The sequence below is a fragment of the Branchiostoma lanceolatum genome, chromosome 8, assembly GCF_035083965.1.
Source record: "Branchiostoma lanceolatum isolate klBraLanc5 chromosome 8, klBraLanc5.hap2, whole genome shotgun sequence".
In the NCBI taxonomy this organism is placed as follows: domain Eukaryota; kingdom Metazoa; phylum Chordata; class Leptocardii; order Amphioxiformes; family Branchiostomatidae; genus Branchiostoma; species Branchiostoma lanceolatum.
The window spans coordinates 13,781,691-13,802,143 of NC_089729.1; the positions used below are offsets into that span (position 1 = coordinate 13,781,691).

The 20,453-nt window shown below is 39.5% G+C and overlaps 1 protein-coding gene across 2 annotated transcripts; it reads right to left on the reverse strand.

The window, feature by feature from the left end:
- Positions 1–3,433: 3,433 nt before the first annotated feature.
- Positions 3,434–20,385, reverse strand: LOC136440448 (protein PERCC1-like). Of its 2 annotated transcripts, XM_066436496.1 has the most exons (4): positions 20,056–20,385; positions 18,812–18,944; positions 14,349–14,459; positions 3,434–5,427 (listed from the first exon to the last, which is right to left on the reverse strand). In XM_066436496.1, exons 3-4 carry the CDS (start codon positions 14,388–14,390, stop codon positions 4,606–4,608), a joined length of 864 nt encoding a protein of 287 aa, XP_066292593.1. In that variant the 5' UTR covers positions 14,391–14,459; positions 18,812–18,944; positions 20,056–20,385; the 3' UTR covers positions 3,434–4,605. The 2 variants fall into 2 exon arrangements, with proteins under 2 accessions (XP_066292593.1, XP_066292594.1); XM_066436497.1 differs by lacking the exons at positions 18,812–18,944; positions 20,056–20,385 and adding an exon at positions 14,828–14,982.
- Positions 20,386–20,453: the final 68 nt, after the last annotated feature.

Sequence of the window (20,453 nt, forward strand, 5' to 3'; positions counted from 1 at the left end):
TTGTTCTGTTGTCAGATATCTAGTGTAGAGGCAGGATAAATATATGGTGGTTCATATATGTGAATATCTTTTTAATAATAAACGATACAAATTGCATTAGACTTCAGCTTGTAATGAATTGACTTTAGGAGCAGCAAAAACGGTGGCAGGAATTTTTGATAATTTTTGTGTGACATCCTGGGTTGACCTCTTTGCTAGTTATGATAAGAACAAGAATGACATTTCTTTAAGATGATTTGTTACTTGGAGGTGTAAGGAACTGTAAGAAGATTCTTCACGCATCAGATGGTGCATATAGAGCGGTGCCCATCTCGGGACCGTTTCTGTTGCCTTGGGCCACACAGCGTTATTCAATCATTGCAGTATGGAGCTCGTTCACTGGTAATATTGTGTGTTCAACTGCTGTACTATTCCCCAAATCATGAGTGCTAAGCAGAGAAAGAGCACGTACCACTCTTTGGTATGACTCAGCCGGGGATCGAACTCACGAACTACCGAAGTGAAACCGAACACTCTCTTCACACCGGTTTTGACATGAGTACCGCAACCCATTTGATTTTCATGTTAGTGGCGTGTGATCCTGAAAAATAGTTTCAAAAATATATCTATGTTTCTTGCTTTCGTCAATATACTTGCGGATGTTTTTTTTCCATTAAGCTATTGTCTATTATCCTTCTTTTTATGGTATTCATCTGAACATTATTCCATAATGAGTGAAGTTGGTCATTTTTCGAACCCAGAACCAATAAGTTCACATCTTTTATCATCTATCATGTAGCCGAGTTCCACATTTCCGAAGTTGCTCCTCTTGCCAAGGATTCGAAACCAGAACCGTTTTAGACTCTAAGTCAAAAACCCGAACCATAAAACCACATTGCCACATAATACTATTTGTGACACCAATACATTCACGTCCTTTATCATCTATCATGTAGCCGTGTTCCACACTTCCGAAGTTGCTCTTCTTGCCAAGGATTCCGGAAATCAGAACCGTTATAGACTCTAAGTCAAAAACCCTAACCATAAGACCACCTTGCCACATAGTAATATTTGTGACACCAATACATTTACGTACTTTATCATCTATCATGTAGCCGTGTTCCATACTTCGGAAGTTGCTCCTCTTGAAAATGTACAAACATCGGGGTGGTCTCCCAGGAGACGACGAGCGAAGGAGGTGATTTGACGTAAACGGAAGTGCTCACGAAACAGTCCTGCTCCCGTTTTCCTGAAGTGGCTGAAAAATCACACACTGGTAACCTTAAACATTAAAGAAACATAAACCGACTATCGAAACAACAAAACGTATTACTTAAACGTCGTGGATAATGGTTAATGGGCTACATTTTGTAAGTCAAGAATCTAGATTTACAGTTAGCTTTTCAAACGAAGTACTGTTGGTTCATAGCTGTACTAATTTCATCTACCCCTGTCCATGGGAATCAGAATCATTGGCGAGTGAAATAGACAAATATTCCGTCACTTCAATTGAAAATGAATAAGAGAATAGAACATAGTATTGAATTCAATATTTGGTCTACCTACCAACGTAATATACCTAGTAGGGCCCTGGTCGTGTTTTTTTGGGGGGGGGGGGTAGGCAAGGTAGCCCCATTTTGTCACTGTTGGCAATTGCAGCAAGTGATGTCGTATTTTGATAAAACTTAAGCATCTTTCCTGGACCCTTGATCCTTACTTCCTTTTAGCAAAGTTATAGATAGCAATGCCTTTGAATCTTAGATACCCCCTGAAAGCAGGACCCCACATTACAAACACACAGTTTCTTATACATACTTCCATTCTAAACATTGCGCAATTGCCGAGACTGGTATTGGTAGCAGATGGATGGTTAAAAAAAGGTAGGCATTGACATAAAGCTTATGATCTTATTAATGGACACGGGAGAGAGATTTGATTTTTAACCTTTCTATTGTCCCAAACGGCGTGGTCATATTTCTCATAGACCTTCGTACGATTTCGATGTGGTAGGATCGGCTTGTCGGCTGTGACAATACGCAACGCTGACAAGTATCTTATGCAGCGTGTTCTGTCACAAGACAGGTCAATTTTGCACGACAAGTGCACAACTATCACAAGAATACCATTGAGATCGTACAACGATCGTACGACGGGCCCTCATTTATCTATATCTACACAGCTAGCGTTTGATGTCACCGCACGCAATATACAATACTTGTCAATCTGACAGCTTGCTCTTTGATATACGGCTGTAGTAAATCCTGTTCTTGGTAGCTCGTCATAATCCACGGCTTATGAGCGGTTATAAATCATCGTAGGTGCCAGCTGTGCCCGGCGGGGGACCACACATCCTGGTCGGGAGACAGGGACTCATTTAACATCGTGGCCGACGCTGAGAGCCAGACGGATCAATAGTGGCTTTTCTCATGTTCCAACTTCTAAACGTAACACGGTCATAGGTCAAGTTGGCGCTTTTTGGAAAAGTTCATTCTGCACCATGCCTTGTTATATACATGTATATAAAAAATACATATATGTCTCTTTTTTCGTTGACAAATTTTCCCGTTTTATAACCAACAAATGTAGCTTTTGTTATATAAAAACATGGAATCTGGTGCGACTGTGGATATAATTTAAATTAGAAGTGCTGTTGTGATTTTTTCTGATACTCTTAAACTTTGTTGCAATGTAAATACAAATATCTGCTATGGCTTTCATTGTAATTGGATTTGACGTGTTATTTTTAAAATCAATGTGATATAAATAACAAAAACCTTCACCAGAATGTCATAGAAGCCTCGACAGTTTTTGTAATAGGTTTCGACCAGGGATGAAATTGCCATTCTTTTAATGATGCATAATTTTTTCACTGCTCTACATATGGCTAAAAACAATACTAAAGCACCCTATAGGATATGTCCTCTAATAGAATTGACCACCATTTTTTCAGATGTTGAACCACGTCAGCTACCTTTGCGTGCGAACTCTTACCTGTTCATCTTACAGTACACTGAATCGACATTTCGGACAATGAACGACACTCCAGGCGTTAACACATTGGGAGGGTTTACTTTGTAAAATTCACTTTAAAAAGTATGGGGAGGATGAAACGGCTAGATGTGATCCCTTGTGCCATCATTTTATACAGCCATAACATTGGTGGCAGCGAGTGGATTCGCTCTCTTTCGTTCTCATTTGAATATTAAAATGTAAGGTGACATATCACGCCATTGCGGTTACATAGAAGTCGTGTACGGATCTATGGCGACTCCAATATTTGCCCTCTGTGATTGCTTAATTCGATGCAATTCTACAGTCTGTTGTTGATGACATTTCTAATTACTCGCATCGGCAACTGGAGAATGTTTGATAAAAAGGTCGCAGTTGAAATCCAAACTGTGAAATTAACTTATTACCTTTTGTATTTTGTCATTGCAGGAGGTATTTGAAGATGTCATTGCCGAGAATTTATTGGAGAATATTTCTTCAAAAATTGACATCGATTCATCGCTCTCTGATGCCTCATTTACAAACTAAGAGAAACATAAATGTGTCAAAGCAATAGTAGACTTTCAATATGTAAAAACATACCTTACATACAGCACTGCATAAACGTATAAGAAGCACAGCTATAAACGAGTTGTTGTTATTCACTTGCGTGTTTGGCTTGTTTAAAACCATGCCCGTACAAAATGTTTTAAAGCAACTTTTCCACAATGTACTAAACACCAAACAAAGGAAAAGAAAGAACAAGAACTGGCTGCTGTTTCTCAGCTTTAAAAGACAAAACATAAGGAACAAACTGCACGTCTATATATAGCTACATAACGAGCTAAGGATAAGAAAAGGCCGGATGAAAATTGCACACGAACACATATGTCTCCATGGCATTGCACAGCATACGGCCAGATACATCTAAACAGCACATAAGCAGACATATCGCCATGCGTTTCCACCACAATTCCATTTATACTTACAACGACAATTACTTGTTTGTCCACAAGATAGTAAGAACAGACCACGCAGAACACATTGGCATTTCAGATTGCAAGTAGCGAAAGTAAGACATTATTATCTTGAAATATTAACGGTTGACGTGTCGTCAGAATCTTTACATGACATAATTGAACTTGAACATCATCTTTTAAGGGTTAAGTACAGAAGAAACCTTGTGAATCTTGGTAAACTACTAAAACAAACCTGAGTTGAACAGTTACATGATAAGTTACTTGGCTGCAATGTATAGCTAACATCGTAAACAATATGTGTATGAAATAATTTTAGTGTTACAGCATGATAATCAATGTGAAGAGCTCACGGTAAATAACTGACCCATCTTAATAACAACATCGAAAGGGTTGAAAATATTCTATATACTGTCATTGATCTAGCAACATAAATGCACCTTACTGCAAATGACATGCATTGATCTCATTTATAATGTATGAAGCCCACACTCGCTACAATGCTCACCCAGCAGAACACCAACTACCAGGCTGAAATAGTAAAAAAAAGTACAAAGCACTTGAATATTACTAGATCCTTGACACCTTTCTATATCTGTATGTACTAACAACTTGTCCAATCCTAATGATAACCATTTTTTTTCGATGATAAGCTCTACCATTATGCTAGGCGTTCTATGGGAGAGTTCTCGGTGTCCACGCTCATGTCTTCCGGGGACGAAGACTCCCCCTCCCCGCTTACCTCACTTCCACCAACCTCGGTCCAAGTGGCTAACAGATCACTAAAGTCTGGTGTGCTGGAGTTGACAAGACTTACACGCCCATCCGAAACTCTCGCGTATGGTTCCTTAAAGAACGAATCCGGCAACTTTCTCTTCTGCATTGGTACGATGTCTTCGAGACGACTATCTAGCTTGAGGCGTTTCAGCTTCTTGCTTGATTTGATGAGTTTGTTTTCTACGATGTGTTTCTTGAGACCGAATTCGAAGAGGTCTTGCAAGGGGCCGAGCGTACCGCCCTTCTTGTAGACACCATCGCTGCCGTCTTTTCGGGACTGTTGTGAGTTCTTCGTGCCGGGGTCTGCCGAGTCGCCGTTCTGAGCGATTCGCAACAGGTCGGCGTAGTAAAGTTCCCGACCGGACTTTCCCGAAGTGAAGCGATCCTCGTAGATGTCGCACGAATCCGGGTCGTTCTTTTTCCTGCCGAAATATTTCTGGATGTCGTTGTTGACCGATTCCGCGAAGTCTAGCAGCTGCTTGGTCATGTCGTGGGCGGGCTCCAAGAGCACCTCGCTCCGAGGAGACTCGACGTCTTCCCCGGTGTAGTTCGAGACGTTGTCGATGTCATCGTCCTCGATTTCTTCGTCGTCTTCTTCGGACTCGGTGACGTCGTGCATCGGAGCGTCCGAGAATCGCCTTCGGGTGTGGTCGCCCTTGGTGTCCGACCCCGCCTTCACCGCACTACCGGTAGCCATATTCTCATGCTGTTGTCAAACAGAAACGTGCGTGGAGCAGTGGTTAATATAATCAATCTATCACAGGCGACCTGTCACACAATTAATCAAATAATTGCCCTGCAACCGATGACCAGCCATTCAAAATATTGGCCCCCCTCAAACATGCGCATGCGGGCTAAATCCCTATAATTGGAATGGTTGACCCAGTGAATTGGGTTAAAATTCTAACAATCTAAATCTGTTTTACTGAAATATCTAGAACCTTTCAAGGAACAGCACATGCTAGTAATGGAAAGTCAATAGTAATTTTTACAAAAGGATGTAAAATACACACGACCAAAAATATATTATAGAGTAATTTCCTATTCTCTTGCATTTTTCTGCTTTTCTAAAAAAATCCCTTGTCGATGATATGGCAATAAAATACCTTGATGAGCGTATACATTACCTCCAATTGTGCATTATGTATATTTAGTGCTCATTTCTTGATGTGTATTTAAACATACATAGTGTAGTATGCATAAGAAGTATCTTTCCCTAGCTCAATTATGTTTTACTATGAATTATTCGATATGATTATTAACTACCATTTTGACCCTCATATCTATGGTCTCTTTTGCAGCGACGATTACCCAAATTAGATATCTATATAAGCCTCTGTTTTCGAAGTGAGCAATAGACCTGTTTATTGCGCTAAACATAGACAGTGCAAAATGTATCAACTACATTCCCAAACGAGAACCAACATATGTTTTTTTAGTTCCTTGCTCTTATTGCATAAAACCAGTGTCATAATCTCTCCTTTACCCTTTACCTTCATGGTTTATATCTTTAACCTTTTGCCAAACAAATGTCTTTTCCAAATTAAATTCCTGGTGCACCGGCCTAATTTTGGAATGTAGACAGCAGAATAAATATCAAGTAATGGCAATCTCATAATTCTGTCCGTAAGTGTTGAAAGTAAGGTCAAATCTTGTTTATTCATAATTAATACATATTTCATATCTATTAATCTCAAAATTAAGAAACGTCTTTCCTATTGGCTTAAATCTAAGATTTTTTCGTATTTATTTATAATTGTCAGTTAAAAGCTCGTTTGTGTACGATACTATACGACAAAACATCCAGAATTTGGAAGCCAACCGCAAACGGACTAAGCAAGTGTGAAGAAATTGCATTTATCAAATTTGGCATATTCGTCAACGAGCAATTGCAGTATACACAATATTTGTAAATGTAGGACCTTTTGCTATGGAAACCTGTACGCTTTCACATGAAATAGAAAGACATATGGGATAGTTATGTCAAGTACTCTTAGAACAGGTCAAGCAGGAGTGCTGATATCACTACCCAAAGCAGTCAGAAAAAGTCATTATCGGTTGTAGAGCTTTGTCTATATACATATTACAGAAATGTGCATAAATACCATACATGCTGTAATAGAAAAATGGAAAGAATTGTGCGGTGCAATACTTGAATGCAAATATACGTGTGCGCTAAAAATGTATAAACGTGCACGCCACGCAACGATACGAAAATGCTGAAAATAAATTTTAGCAATTTTTCTGATATTTGGTGCAGCATTGATAGAAAATACGTTACATTCAATTCTGATATAATATCTAAAGGGGATTGCACAAGTATTTCGAGTAACCATCACAAGGTGGGCATTTTACATCTTTCAAAGAAAAAAGTCCCCGTACTTTACAATAGGGGGCGCTAGTATAGTACATTTGCCCACTAGTGGACGTAATTCCCATTCAATACACTGGATACGTGTTTAGCTAGTCGTTAAATGTGGTTTATTCCCGTCCGATATTGGCTCGACCGTCGCAAAAACGTCGACCAGGGTGATACAAATGGCTTCTTAACGACTGCATCGTGGCTATTTTGAAAGCTGTTTTCCGGACACTCGGAAAAGGGTAGGAAGAGCTGTGTGGAGAAGCCATGTCCGGGCCGGATGGAGATGTTGAAACACAATAGTGGGGAACTGTTAAAGTTTCTACTTGTGCTAGAAAGGTAAAAGGGTTTCGCTTGCTTACAGACCGTGAAAATACAACATGCATCACATCATGAAGGAATAGAAATGCTACCAGATGACCATATTGAATGCAGAAAAACTAAATGATGATAATGCATAGTTATAATGCATAGTCATGTTTATTGAAAGTAGGCCAGAAAATTTTACATACATTCAGGGAGTATAAAGTTTTACGGAAAACCGGAGCATTTTTGTACGCTAGTCAAGGGAATATTGAAAGTTACCGACATTAAACCTAGATTCTGAACACTAAAGGAATCCAATTCACTATTATACACATGGTTAATTTAGATGGAGGCATGGTAAGTTGTAAATGTTTAGTGATTTTTCCAGATCTGTTTAGATGTATGTTGTCAGAATATGCGAGCCAGTATTGTTACGTTGCGTCTGTTGTTTCTATTAAAGAATGAATTTTGATGGAATCTTTTTTTCCTAGAAAGCTAAATTATTGTCATCACCCATGCCCATGATACTGTTAGTATAGAAATGTCGACTTGAAAGCTTGAAGAATGTTTGTGCCAAAATGTGAAGATAAAAAAGTGATGCAACTGCTGCATTTTTGCATGGCAATATGTCATATCGGCCAGAAATTCATTCCATGGTAAGGTCTGAAAAATTACACCATCAAATGCCTGCATTAATTTACCTTCGATCTAAAATGCAATAGCTAAGATCATTTTTGTGTGTGCTGTAAAACATGCTTTACAAAATCACTGATTTACCGGAATTATTCAATATAGTAGAAGTAGCTATAGGCCGCCGTTGTAAGCGAATGTAACAACATGAACAATATGGGATAAACGCCGCCCTTTTTGGGGAAAACTTTTTATATCTACCTGCAGCTAATACGTTTATGTAATTGCAAATTACGCATGGGTATAGAAGGCGCTAAAACGCTCAAGAAGCGTCAAGATAGAAGGCGCTAATAAAAGCCAATGATCGTGCAACCTGAGTTTTAAGGCCCCTTCACACTTGTGGGTATATTCAATCCGAATGAGTTCCGTACTAACATTTTAAGGTAAAGTTTGCGATCGAAGAAGTCATTTTTTGGTTCAATAACCAGACTGCGTTACGTTGGTTCAAAGTAGAAAACAACCTCTTCCACACAAACTTTAACAAAACAAAATAAAATATTGATACGCAACTTATATGGACTTGATATACGTGTACACACCTGTGTGAACTGGCCCTTAATAATAGAGGCAAAGAGTAACGTTGACGGGCGGGAAAGTGTCCGTGATCGCTGTACGAGGTTTTTAATCCTTTTGCAGCTGTGAATACGGATGCGAAAGCGTTTCTCATCACCTGTTACACTGCTAATTGTGTCTGCCAACGTGCACGCCTACAAGACAGCCTTAAAAACGTGAAAATTAGATTTTATTACTTTTCATCCCATTCAACTAGGGTGGTGACCTTGCTGCGACCTTACATTTCACAGATCAGCCAACAAATTTCATAAATTAAAAGGATTTTTTTCTTGCGCTTTTTATTTGTCCTTTAGCCATATTTTTACATTTTGCTCTATAAATGAAGGGTTACACAAATCCAACTTAGGTTGCAGCGCGATCGCCGTGTAGTGGGAGGGGGCCTGACGTGACAATGATACTGTACGTTTCCTACTCAGAGAACCTAGGTGACCGCTCCTCTTTTCTAAAACCAACGCACAAATTATGGCTAGAACCCAATTGTACTTATTTGAAACCAAACATATTATTGATTAATTTGTGATGTGATTATTTCTGTTATGCTCACTTTCACATGTCAATTGTATGTACTTCTGCTACAGAATTCTAACGTTTGCTATCAATATCTTCACTTCTATTACAATCTTTATCATATTTATCGGACGATCCTGTTATCCTCTACATGTATTTAGGTTATGTACCACTGATACATACGGATCCCAAATAAAGAAGACACTGCGAGAACTTACTGAGCCTACTGAGGGCAGACCTGACAGAGAAAAAAGGGATAAGACCGTTGTGGTCAGAAAGAAAACTACGGGAGCTAAGGAACCTCGCGATGAACCGGAAGAAAGACTGATTGCAGCTGCAGGGTGTTCAGACCACTGCAGCAGCAGAACACAGTGGACTACTACAGTAACTACTAACGCTGTGTATTATTTTGTTTTGCATTTTCAATGATAAAAAATGTACTAGTTATCCTGATCTTCTACTGTTGTTTATCACGCAATACATTAAAAAACGCATATCATTTATGTGGTTTTGAATTTAAGTTTATCATAAGCTTTTTATTTGGAGAAATGATCATTGTGCGTAACAATGTACATGTACATTATCATGGGTCAAGAGAAATGGAGACGAAAGTGGCAACAAGGCTTGGAGATCAAGAGGATCCTTTAACATCTCTTGGTGGTAGTAAAATTTTCAAACGTTGGTGTATGATAAATGTCCACACGTGCCCTGATATGTTGGAGTTGGGAAAATATTCTATCAAGACATAGAATCAAAGATGGCCTAAGTTTCTAGAGAATATACGGAGACTTCAGGCAAATTTTTAAATGCTAAATTACAATGCCTGTGTCCCGTATGATTTATTTTGAATACTTAATTCAACATAATGTCAGTCAAACTGGCCAATCACTGTAATATTAATATTAATCTTTATTTACACTTTGTCAGTAAGGTCCGTAAGGTCGTAAAAGAATTAAAACTTCTATATCCTTTAACAAAATGCAACAAAAAGAAGCCATTTTGATTACTGGCAATACCTCGCTGTATTTAGAAATGGACGATAGACGTTTTTATGATTGACATGAATAGAACAAACAGTTGATAAAATAGTTTACAAGTATTTACAAGCCACTTGGATACAACATCGATTCTTCTTTTTTGCTGTCCTTGCGTTCACACGTGTTAGGACTTGGTCACACCCGTCGTACGATAGGTTTACGACGCTCTTGAGACAGTTGTGAATATGTCGTACAATCCGCGCTGACATGTGACGGAAAGGTTGTCGTAGATCCTTGTGAACGGTCGTATGACGAAAAAGAATCGTGCGACAGATATGACCGCACTTTTACACTGTGTTAGACGGCCGACCGTACCCCTCCCCCGGTCGATGGACAAAGTGCGCGCCGTTGCTAGGCCCGTGGGCCGAAGAGCACACAACTAACATCGCTGACTAATACCAAGGGCCAAAGTTCTCTTATAGTTATACCCAAGAAATCTCAACATATACCTTTACCATGTAGCATTGTTAGGTATGAATAATGTTGCTGTAGCTTTAGATACAAAGGACTTGGGAATAAACCATACAAATGCAACGTAAAGACATTAGGTTTTGGCCGACAACCAAAATGAAATAAAATAGTTTGACACTCTCATGGTTGGCGCTTTCTTTAAAAAAAAACCCATCTTAGATAGTACTCTTCGATTGTAAAAATCTAAAATCTGATTTTAAAGCTATACAATATACGTTCTGTCAGCAAGAATGATATTTTCTTTTATTGAAAATAGTTTACGGTAATTGCACACACATTAATATGTACACGATTCTTTTAAATATATATGCATAGGAAGCCAACAATTCATGTCATATCCGTCGAAAGCAAAATGATATCAGATGTAAAATATTCTTTTCTCCGATCCCGCCTCTATTATCGATATCGTGCCAACGGTGCATCATGCGAGATAAGAATACACTGACCATACATTGTACTAAGACGACGGCGATGAAATTTGCGTTTCTCAGGCATAACTTAAAACAAAGTACATCATAATCTCGATTGAGGCGTAATAAAAAAAAGGTTTCTGGCACGTCAAACGTAAATTTTGACAATCCCATTCGACATATATAAAGTAGAATATACTGTCAATTGTAACTGACCATTGCCTAACTGTGTAACGGTAAAGGTAGTCCCATAGCCTTTTTGTTATCCACTGTGTTTAGGACATGGTATTGGAAGGCGAAGCCCATCCCTCTCCTTCCACTGCCTTTCACCTCCCCAACCAACGTCCCATTTATACACCTGGGTGGAGTGAGGAACGTCGTGTAAAGTGCCTTTTCGAAGAGCACAAGATCGGTGACATGACAGGATTCGACAGGACCTCTGGCGTTACGCCGTTACGCCAGCCGACCCCATGGCCACCTAACTGTGCACCACCTGTTTATTCTATCGGGATACCGCACTGTAGGTCTGCTGTTGGGGAGTACGTTCTCAAGATGGACGATTAGGAGGACAACACAACCAAGTAACATCCGAATTCTCCAAGCGTTACGGTATTGCTTGGGACACTGCATACGTGTTCGATGTGTTGCCGGTTCTCAAATATGTTTGCCAGGTAAACCACATACATTCTGGCTGGGATATATCTGAGGACTTCTAAACTGCAAGATTTGTACAAGCATGTTTGGTGATTGTCACACCGGAGAACTCCAGTTAGTTATTTGTATAAAAGACTACCAGTTATCACAAGTTATACACCTCGGGTTCTTATTCTTGATAAGAGGTGTTTAATCCGATTTACCACCACTTTTCTTAATTAGTTTATTTTCGCAAGCCTGGGGGCTTGTTCGACACGATGCTGGTCAAATTTATTCGCTGCTATTTTACACGATTGTTGATCGTTCGGTAATCTTATTACACAACAATGGCAGCAAGACAATTGAGATTACAGGGATAATAACATTATCATACAGCTACTCAGTAGGTATTACATACTCTACTGTCCCAATCACAAATAACGACGACAATGTGTATTGTAGTTATATTCTTTTAGTCATAAGGTTTTCTATCTTTTCGAGAAGTTTGTAGTAGATTTTCAATCTTCCTAAAGCTAGATGTGGATAACTCTCTTGGCATGTTTTTTCTTTCTTTTATGTGCGCAACAAGTTAACATTACACTGAAAACACGTTGTTGTATGTAGCAATATAATTAAATCCTGAATCAGCATTCGAATCCGGTTCTACGTACCGACGATTCAGTTAGCTGAATGCATTGAATTGAAATATGTAGCCATATAGCGCTTGATGCTATTTTTGTTAGGATACGCATCCGATATTGTCTTGTATTGTTTTGAATGTCTTATTATAAGTGAGTCTGATATGCCAAATTCTGCTCGGCTGCATTCTTGGGAAAAACTGAATTTTCAATTATATGATGCTAACATTTTGCATATCGAGATTTTACGTTTAAGCGGCATATTTAATGTTGAAAATCATGGCATTACAAAATCTAAAATTATTCATCTTTTAGGCATTTACATACATAGATTTTGTACACAACTCAGTAGATAGAAAAAGGGGCCGCCGTCTGTGACTGTGGTCTAATTTTGCCATTAATTTTTACCAGTACCCCCAACACGGGGTCACTCCGGGGTCACCAATGATCACTTGAAACTGACACCGGTTGCAATCCACTCAAAACATTCAAAAATACATTCTAACGTTAACAAGTAAAAACGTCATCTATGTACACGGTTTTAATCATTTTCAGCTGATTCTGTTACGTTTAAAAAAAAAGAACGAAAAGGGTATTTTCTAACAGGGTCGTGGGGTTTATTTGTTTGACCCGTGTTCGAGTTTGGGCGATATCTTGCTTTGTACGAGTTTATATGTACAAGAGGCCGCTAGGTAGGAAGTGTCCAAACCGCCGATTTATCCGGCCCATCTTAAAAGCAGCAAGTGTTTCTGCATCGTCTCGTACACAGCAACGAAACTAAAGTACATTTCTAGGCATGCTCTTCCCATCCTGTTTATGTAAAGGTTGGCGAAACGTGTCAATTTGTTGCTAACCAGAACGGGAAAAATAGCCCCAAATTTCGGCGGTTGCTTGCTAAACCGGCCAAACATAAGGCCCCAGTTGTCACAACATCGGCTAAATGGGTTGCAAACAATTTTAGCTGTGGACAGAAAGGCGCAGCTGCAGCCGTGCGTTTACTGTCGGATCACACGAGTGTGCTTAACGATAGCAGGAACATTTAGAAATGACTACCGTACGTAACAACATTAGATATAGCTCATATAGAATAATTCTGAAGCATAGTTGAACTGTGATTACGAACCCAAAAATTGTACTAATTTTTAACTGTCCAATGCAAGTCTTTTCAAAGGTAAAAAAGGAATACAATGACTGGAGTGTCACAGTCGAAAATTTGGGTAGGTCTAATTTTGTGTTTAAAATCACAGTTCAACTTTGCTGCTAAATGCTTTCTATGAACACAGATGAAATTTCAAGCTAAAATATGCTACCTTTAATATATGCTACTTTTACAACGCTTGAAAAATTCCTACTTTTGGAAATCTATCTTTTTGTTTGATACACTTAATCCAGAATCTACTCTATAATGATGAAACTTATGAAATGTATCATACGTTAAGCAGGCAATATAACGTTACCTAGCTAATGCATCGCAAAAACTGTGCAACGATACTATATTGTCATGCTAGGCATCGGTTGAGTATTATCTACAAAATGTGATGTGAAACCACTAACAAGCACGGGAGACAAAATTCAAGTCGGTATCAAAAGTTGCACTGTGGTTCAAATTCATTGTTTCAATCGCAACATGACATTAATGCTGTGAAGCAGCCATACGTAGAATTTTAAACTTAAAAAGTACACCAAAATGTAACACCAAAAGGATGGATACAAATGAGACATAATTTACATGCATACGATTTAAGTTAACAAAACTAGAGTAGCTTTAATAAATATGTATACTGCGTTATGTATTAACTTCAAAACATATATGGATTTTTCTAAGTAATCGTATACATCTTTATGCATGCGACTGTCGTTTCCTATACTTAGAGTTCAGGTGCATAAAAAAGTACAAGTCACACATTATCTAAAATATGCATTTCCAGCTTCCTCACATACCTCCCACACATTTTACAATACGGGATCTGATAGCCTAAGATAATAAAGGCGTTATGACTCACCTGGGTTGAGTAACCAAGTGGTTGTAACAAGCACACGGCCATATGTGTCCGGTGGGTGCGTAGGCGTTCGACTGTCTCTATTCTCAGTTCTGCTCAACTCGAGCTAGGGATCTGTACAAAAAAGAAAACATATTCTTCTAAGCTAAGTCTAACACTAGAAAAGTATAACAATTATGACATCCATATATCTACGTCGCGTAGAGATCTAAGTAAAAATGTCCAATCAAAGTTTGGTGGTGGGATCGCATGGGCATGGGCAAAACGGCCATATTTAGTGATAATAGGTCATTTTACCATACCAGATATACAACGGACAAAGTTGACCATAAAATATAGTCGAGGTAACACAAAAGTCAAGGATTTCATATAAAAGCCTGAAAAACATATTAATAGCAACAAAAAAAAAACGGTTGAAATAAAACGTTAAGGAAGGTTATGCAAAGTAGCAAGCTCGGTCATTTGAATAATCATTTGAGTACCTTGCAGAGCGTAAAACCGTTGTTACGCCACAAGTCCTGATTACAATGTAATCACTACACCTACTACACCTACCAAAGGATTAGTCGACCTAATACACCACTGATCTTTTTATGGAGACCCCATAGGTCCGCATGTTGATTTCAGGGAAGGTAAAGAAAAACAAATTAGAATACTGAAGTGTGATTGGTCAACAAGCCGATGAAGTCATCGGTAACGTCGATAGCGATCGGGTCTTGACCCCACTCTTTCAATCAAAGGGGATACACATTATTCACATCCTGTTAAAAAGCAATGAGTATCATAATGTCTATGGCGTTACATTAGGTGACGGTTTATTTGATGCCATTGTTTCCCGAGCAGTCGACGGGTAAACAGGCGGTAAACAAAAGTTGTTTGACAACCCTGGTTTGGTTCACAGGTCCGTTACCACAGGAATAGTCAGGGACAGACGGCAACACGTGCGAAATAGATAATCATTAGGGACATGTTTGGACACTTTTTGAAATATTTATGACCCTACTTCAGTTTTGTCAATGAAGCAACAGGAAAAAAACAGATGTTGATCAGCATGGGGTGACAATGATGGGGTAATACTGGAGTATTGATAACAGATAAGGCGTATCTTAAATATTGTGTCTTTGCAATTTGGGCATGTGAAAACTTTCGCCCTGAAGTATTGTCCTCATAGTTGCTTGTTCACAGAGTTGTCTTTTTCTATCTTTATTTAGTAGATCGGGATACCATCATAGAAAATAGTATAATGCTAACGGTGTATTCTATGATCAAATTGATGTTTTTTTTGGAAGGCAGACACGTTGCTCAATACCTTTTACAGTAAGGTCATGGGGTTGGGTTAAAAGCAAATGCATATTTTCTTATCATTACTATGCAAAGATGATCATTGTGGTTTTCTTGATTTTTCGTATGAAATATTCTTCCAAAAACAAAATTAAAGACCACTCTTCTTCGTAGTTTCATGAGGCTATTGTATTTAAGTTATTAGAAAGTTATTTTACAAAAAGTTGAAACCTCACCAGTAAAGAAGCATATCAACTTATGGTTGATAACCTTCAAATCTTGCCACTAACATCAGAAAGTTTACGAAAGACATCAATTTTATTCCTTCATCAATAAAACTTCATCTTTCTGGCAAAATGTCTGAGTTTGTCTGAAGCTCTTTTGAACTTTTGGCAAGATCGCAAATATACACTTGTCCAATCAATCACTATAGATACAATTTCCTATATACTTTGTATGGCGCCTAAAAATAACACAGCGACATGTCCTCTGAACTTTTATGAACTTAGTGGTACATTTTTGTGGTTATTAGTCGTTAATAATTTTCGAAGCAATGAAAAGAATAGACAGCCACTCCCATAGGGCATGGGGATGGTCACCTAAAGGACATAGGGGTCATCGAGCGGTCAGCCATTGTCCGTGTCCGGAAGCTTGAAACAGTGTGTTAACGCTTGTGGTCAATTAAATTGTGTAAAGGTAACACTCTGACTGGTAACGTGTATTCGTTTGTTGTTTAGACGTTTGTACAAATGAAAGCTGTTTTGAAAAAAAATCAAAGCTTTGACCACATACATACAATCGTGTTTTAAACAAATTCTGTTTAAACATATGCAATGTGTGATTTGATAAAGAATTTCATGTGCAATTATATCGCACGTCTAGGTTATACATCTTTGTATGTTGCTTGTTTCGTTTATATAATCTCACAAGCAAAAGGGGGAAATGTTATGACAAGGCAAAAACATTTGGTGCAGTTGCGGTTTCAAGGTTAGCACATTTGCAACATGATGTGTCCACTGTGTATTGGGACAATACATTAGGAGATATTGGTCATGGTAGATGTTTCTGTAATCTATCAGAGATCTAACAAAGCTCATGATAGGACAAAGGGTCTTCTATCACACCACAACAATCCTTAGTAACATCCAATGACCTGCATCGCCTCACCAATTGTGTCCCGATGAAGGACAATAGCCCTGGTATCTTTAAGACTATAGCAACCTGTGTAACAAGTATCTTAGTGATAAACATGTGTTATAGACCTTTTTATAAACAATTCCTAGACAGCCGGATGCTTCTTAAATATGCTACTTTAAACATATATTGAGCTTTCCGGAAGAGTTGATATGCTATGCCAATCTATACACCAAATCAAGCTAGTTTTCTACAACATCGAGAACTATTTCTGTCCTTTTTCGAAACGTTACCGGTACCACGCTTGTGTATACAGCAAGTCCTTGGAAAAGCATTCAATATCTACTGTTTACAACAGAAGGCGCATTCGAGGCATCAGTGTAGATTATTTTGGGTTGAGATGTGTATATTTATGCAAACAACTAGATTGTGCAGTCGTCTCTTAGTGGGTTTATTTTCCCAAACTTGCCAAAGTTGAGACGTCCAACCCTTCGAGAGTCGAGAAATCGGCAAATTTTGCAAGATCAGTATCAAAACCTTCAACGATAAGGTTCCACTTGAAATGACTGATCGCCCAGGACTAATATTTGCATATATTCAGTGTATGGCAAAATGAGTGACAAGTTGGTATGGAATGCGCCAAAGTTGGTCGCCAACAGGCGAGTGTACACTTTTGTATCTGTGTTCTATCTCCCTCTCCACTTAGTCAATCAGGAAAACAATTCTGCCCTTATCAATGAGACTTCTCCGGGACTTCCTATATTTAGGCGGACCCGTCGCTCACCAACTGATGTGTGTTATCAATTCAATTAAAATGTATGCAAGGGCGGGAACGCTACTTAGCGGTCTCCAGGCACGACGTTGCATGAGGAGATGTTTTAAGACAGATGCTTTGAATAGTGGGGTGGGGAACTTTCACAAGGGCAAGCAAGGGTCATGATGAGAGTTTTGGCGACTGGTAAGTTTGGATGGTTATGCCACCCGTACAGAACTGTTTTGTGTGGGTGTTCAGTCATCATGATACGGCCGCCATCATGGCTTTTAGGCACAACGCGTGGTGGTTCATGGAAACGCGGGGTTAGGTCGTATCTCGGCACTCAACGGTGGGAAGTAACGTTGGACAGTCAAGAGAGTTGCAACACCAAACGTCCCCTAATGTTTTGCCGTATGGTTGTGCTTTGTAGCAACACATAATCACGACCATTAGGCGGGAAAAATAACAATCTATCATAAACGATAAGATATGAAACGCAAGGGGTGACTGTTTCACCACATATACAAGTATACGATATACAGTTGAAGTTGCTCCTATACCTATCAACTGTTGAATATCCTGCTACATACACAACCATTACTATAGATATGGCATATTCCTGAAAGGTGTCAGTCTGTATGCAGCGGTACTTTGGGCATCTCCCGTCTTCGATAAAGGGTCATCGTACAGAGGTGTTGTAATTACTATATAAACATCTTTAACAACGTCGTCCCTGTTAGTGTGCCATTTGCAAGTGTTCAAAGTCCCGGTGTTTTAAGTACCCAAAACAACAACCACCTGCTTGGACTAAAAATATTAAAAATATGTCTTGATTTGTCTAGAGGAACCAAATAAGATTTACATTGAGTGATTGTCTTTGAATAGACATAGGTGACAGTTGTATGGTCTTCTAAGTGTCAAGCGTAAACATGGAATAAACACTTCTGTACACTACCCGTTGCTTTCAGATGAGTATTTTGATTCTCAATATGGTTAGCTTTATATCTAGTTATCATTGCCAGGGAATTGTTTAGGCTGTGATTATGAAAAAGACTGATGATAATGGGTTGGAATTGTCTTAAGATGTATGTGACAAACGCAATCATACATGTGTTACTTGAAGATCTGTATGTGGCAAAACATATCTTTTAGGGTTCTTGGAAATCGAGAGATGAAAGACTATTCTGTTTACGACTGAATAGAAGGGAATTATATATGTGCCGTTAATCATATCAAAAGGAAAACAGAGTTATACATGTTGACATATTTTATGCGTGATTTGGACACAAGCACTCACCTGTCAAGTGGACTCAGCACGTGGTGTGTATCGGTGATGACCGGGACGGTGTAATCAACCTGGCGGCAACAGATGATCACCGTACGGGGAGACTACAGGCAGACTCACGGCAACCTCACCGGCAGTGCCTCAGCTGTGTAAGAGAGGAACATGGGGCTTGCGGGCAGTTCTTATTTGCGGGGAGCCGTTTGCTCGCTAACAAAAGGCTTAGCGTTCGGGGACGACCTTTAGAACCCCGTACGTGTGCGGGTGTCAACAACGGCGGGCAAACAAACGCCGGCGGGCGGCCGTGTGTGTGTGTTCGACCCGTTCGTGCAGCAACGGGTTTACCGTATAACACAACCCTAACGGGTTCTTCTTTCCCGTTAATAACTTTATATGTAAAGGTTCTGATTGTTATCATATATCCTTAATATAGAAAGGCGTTTCCGTTTTAGCGTTTGCGGGGTGTGAGATAGAGGTATACTTTTCTGACAATGGAGTGAGCTGTGAAATGGTGGCCCCCTAGCGGTTCTACGAACATGCAGGGCCGTAAGGGTTGCGAAGGGCGCACGGGGCCGCACGGGACAACTTTATCTCGGGACCTACCGGACCGACACTTGTCATTTATCGGAAATCCCGCCCAATACCCTCGTGTTAACACGCGCAAGACAGACAAACTACAGCGTATAGAATTCTTCATACGCTGTCCGAATCCAAGGAGGGTTAGCGTATTAGCGACTGTTGTGATATTCAATGTTGACTCCATAAAATGCAAAACGTTTGTATTGGGCAACAGCTAAACGTGAGCAAGCTTGAAATCGAACTCAAAACATGCTTCAATAAGAAATGATATAGATCATACATTGAATCACCATAAACAAAGACTAGTATAAGACAACTCGACTTGTGGCCAACGTGCTTGCAAAGAACTGCCAACATTACCTTAAGGCCGTTGTAACATAAATATCCAACAATGCTGTCTTAAAGTAAGTTGTCGATATTCAGTAAATGGAAACGGTTTTCCAATGCAGTCAAAAAATGGCATGATAATGTGATATACAATGTAATGTATCCACAACACAGGCCAAGCTCATTGTTAGGGCTTAGCTAAAACATGTAAAATACACTTTGCCGTACTTTTGTATAAGGATAAATTGCCGCATAATCAAATGCATATTTCATAGTGTGGAATAGGCTAGCTTACCTAGATATTACGTTCAAGCGTCAACTGACGACGAAACGTCACACCAGTTAGGACCCACCTTGACGTTACGGCACCTGTGGACGGAATGGCCCGTACGGAGCTCAGCCGGTTAGTTTTCGTTCTACGCGGCGAATGACCTCTCCGGTCCGGACCACATGATTGGCACCTTCCGCACACTAGCATGTCCAAACTTTACGTCAACAGCGCATAGTTTAGAACCATCTGTCATGGAGAGGGGACGTGTTGCAGGCTGTTTGAAAGGCTGCGATGTAAACTGGACTTATCTCCGTGAGAAAGGACTGTTGTTGTCCACCTTGCAGTGCCTAGTGGAACACAGGGCAGCAAGTTACTGGTTCAGTACCAGACTAACTACGCCAGCTATAGTGAGAATAGTTGCCAGGGAAGTTTGGCCACCGGAGTGTTTCATTTCCAAGCGCAGTTAGTCAGCGGGTGAAA

Excerpts from the sequence above, each read along its gene's own strand:
- LOC136440448 (XM_066436496.1), bottom strand. The coding sequence starts at position 14,390 with ATGGCCGTGTGCTTGTTACAACCACTTGGTTACTCAACCCAG. Across the intron at positions 5,428-14,348 it reads CACTTGGTTACTCAACCCAG|CATGAGAATATGGCTACCGG; the intron begins GTGAGTCATAAC and ends GTTTGACAACAG.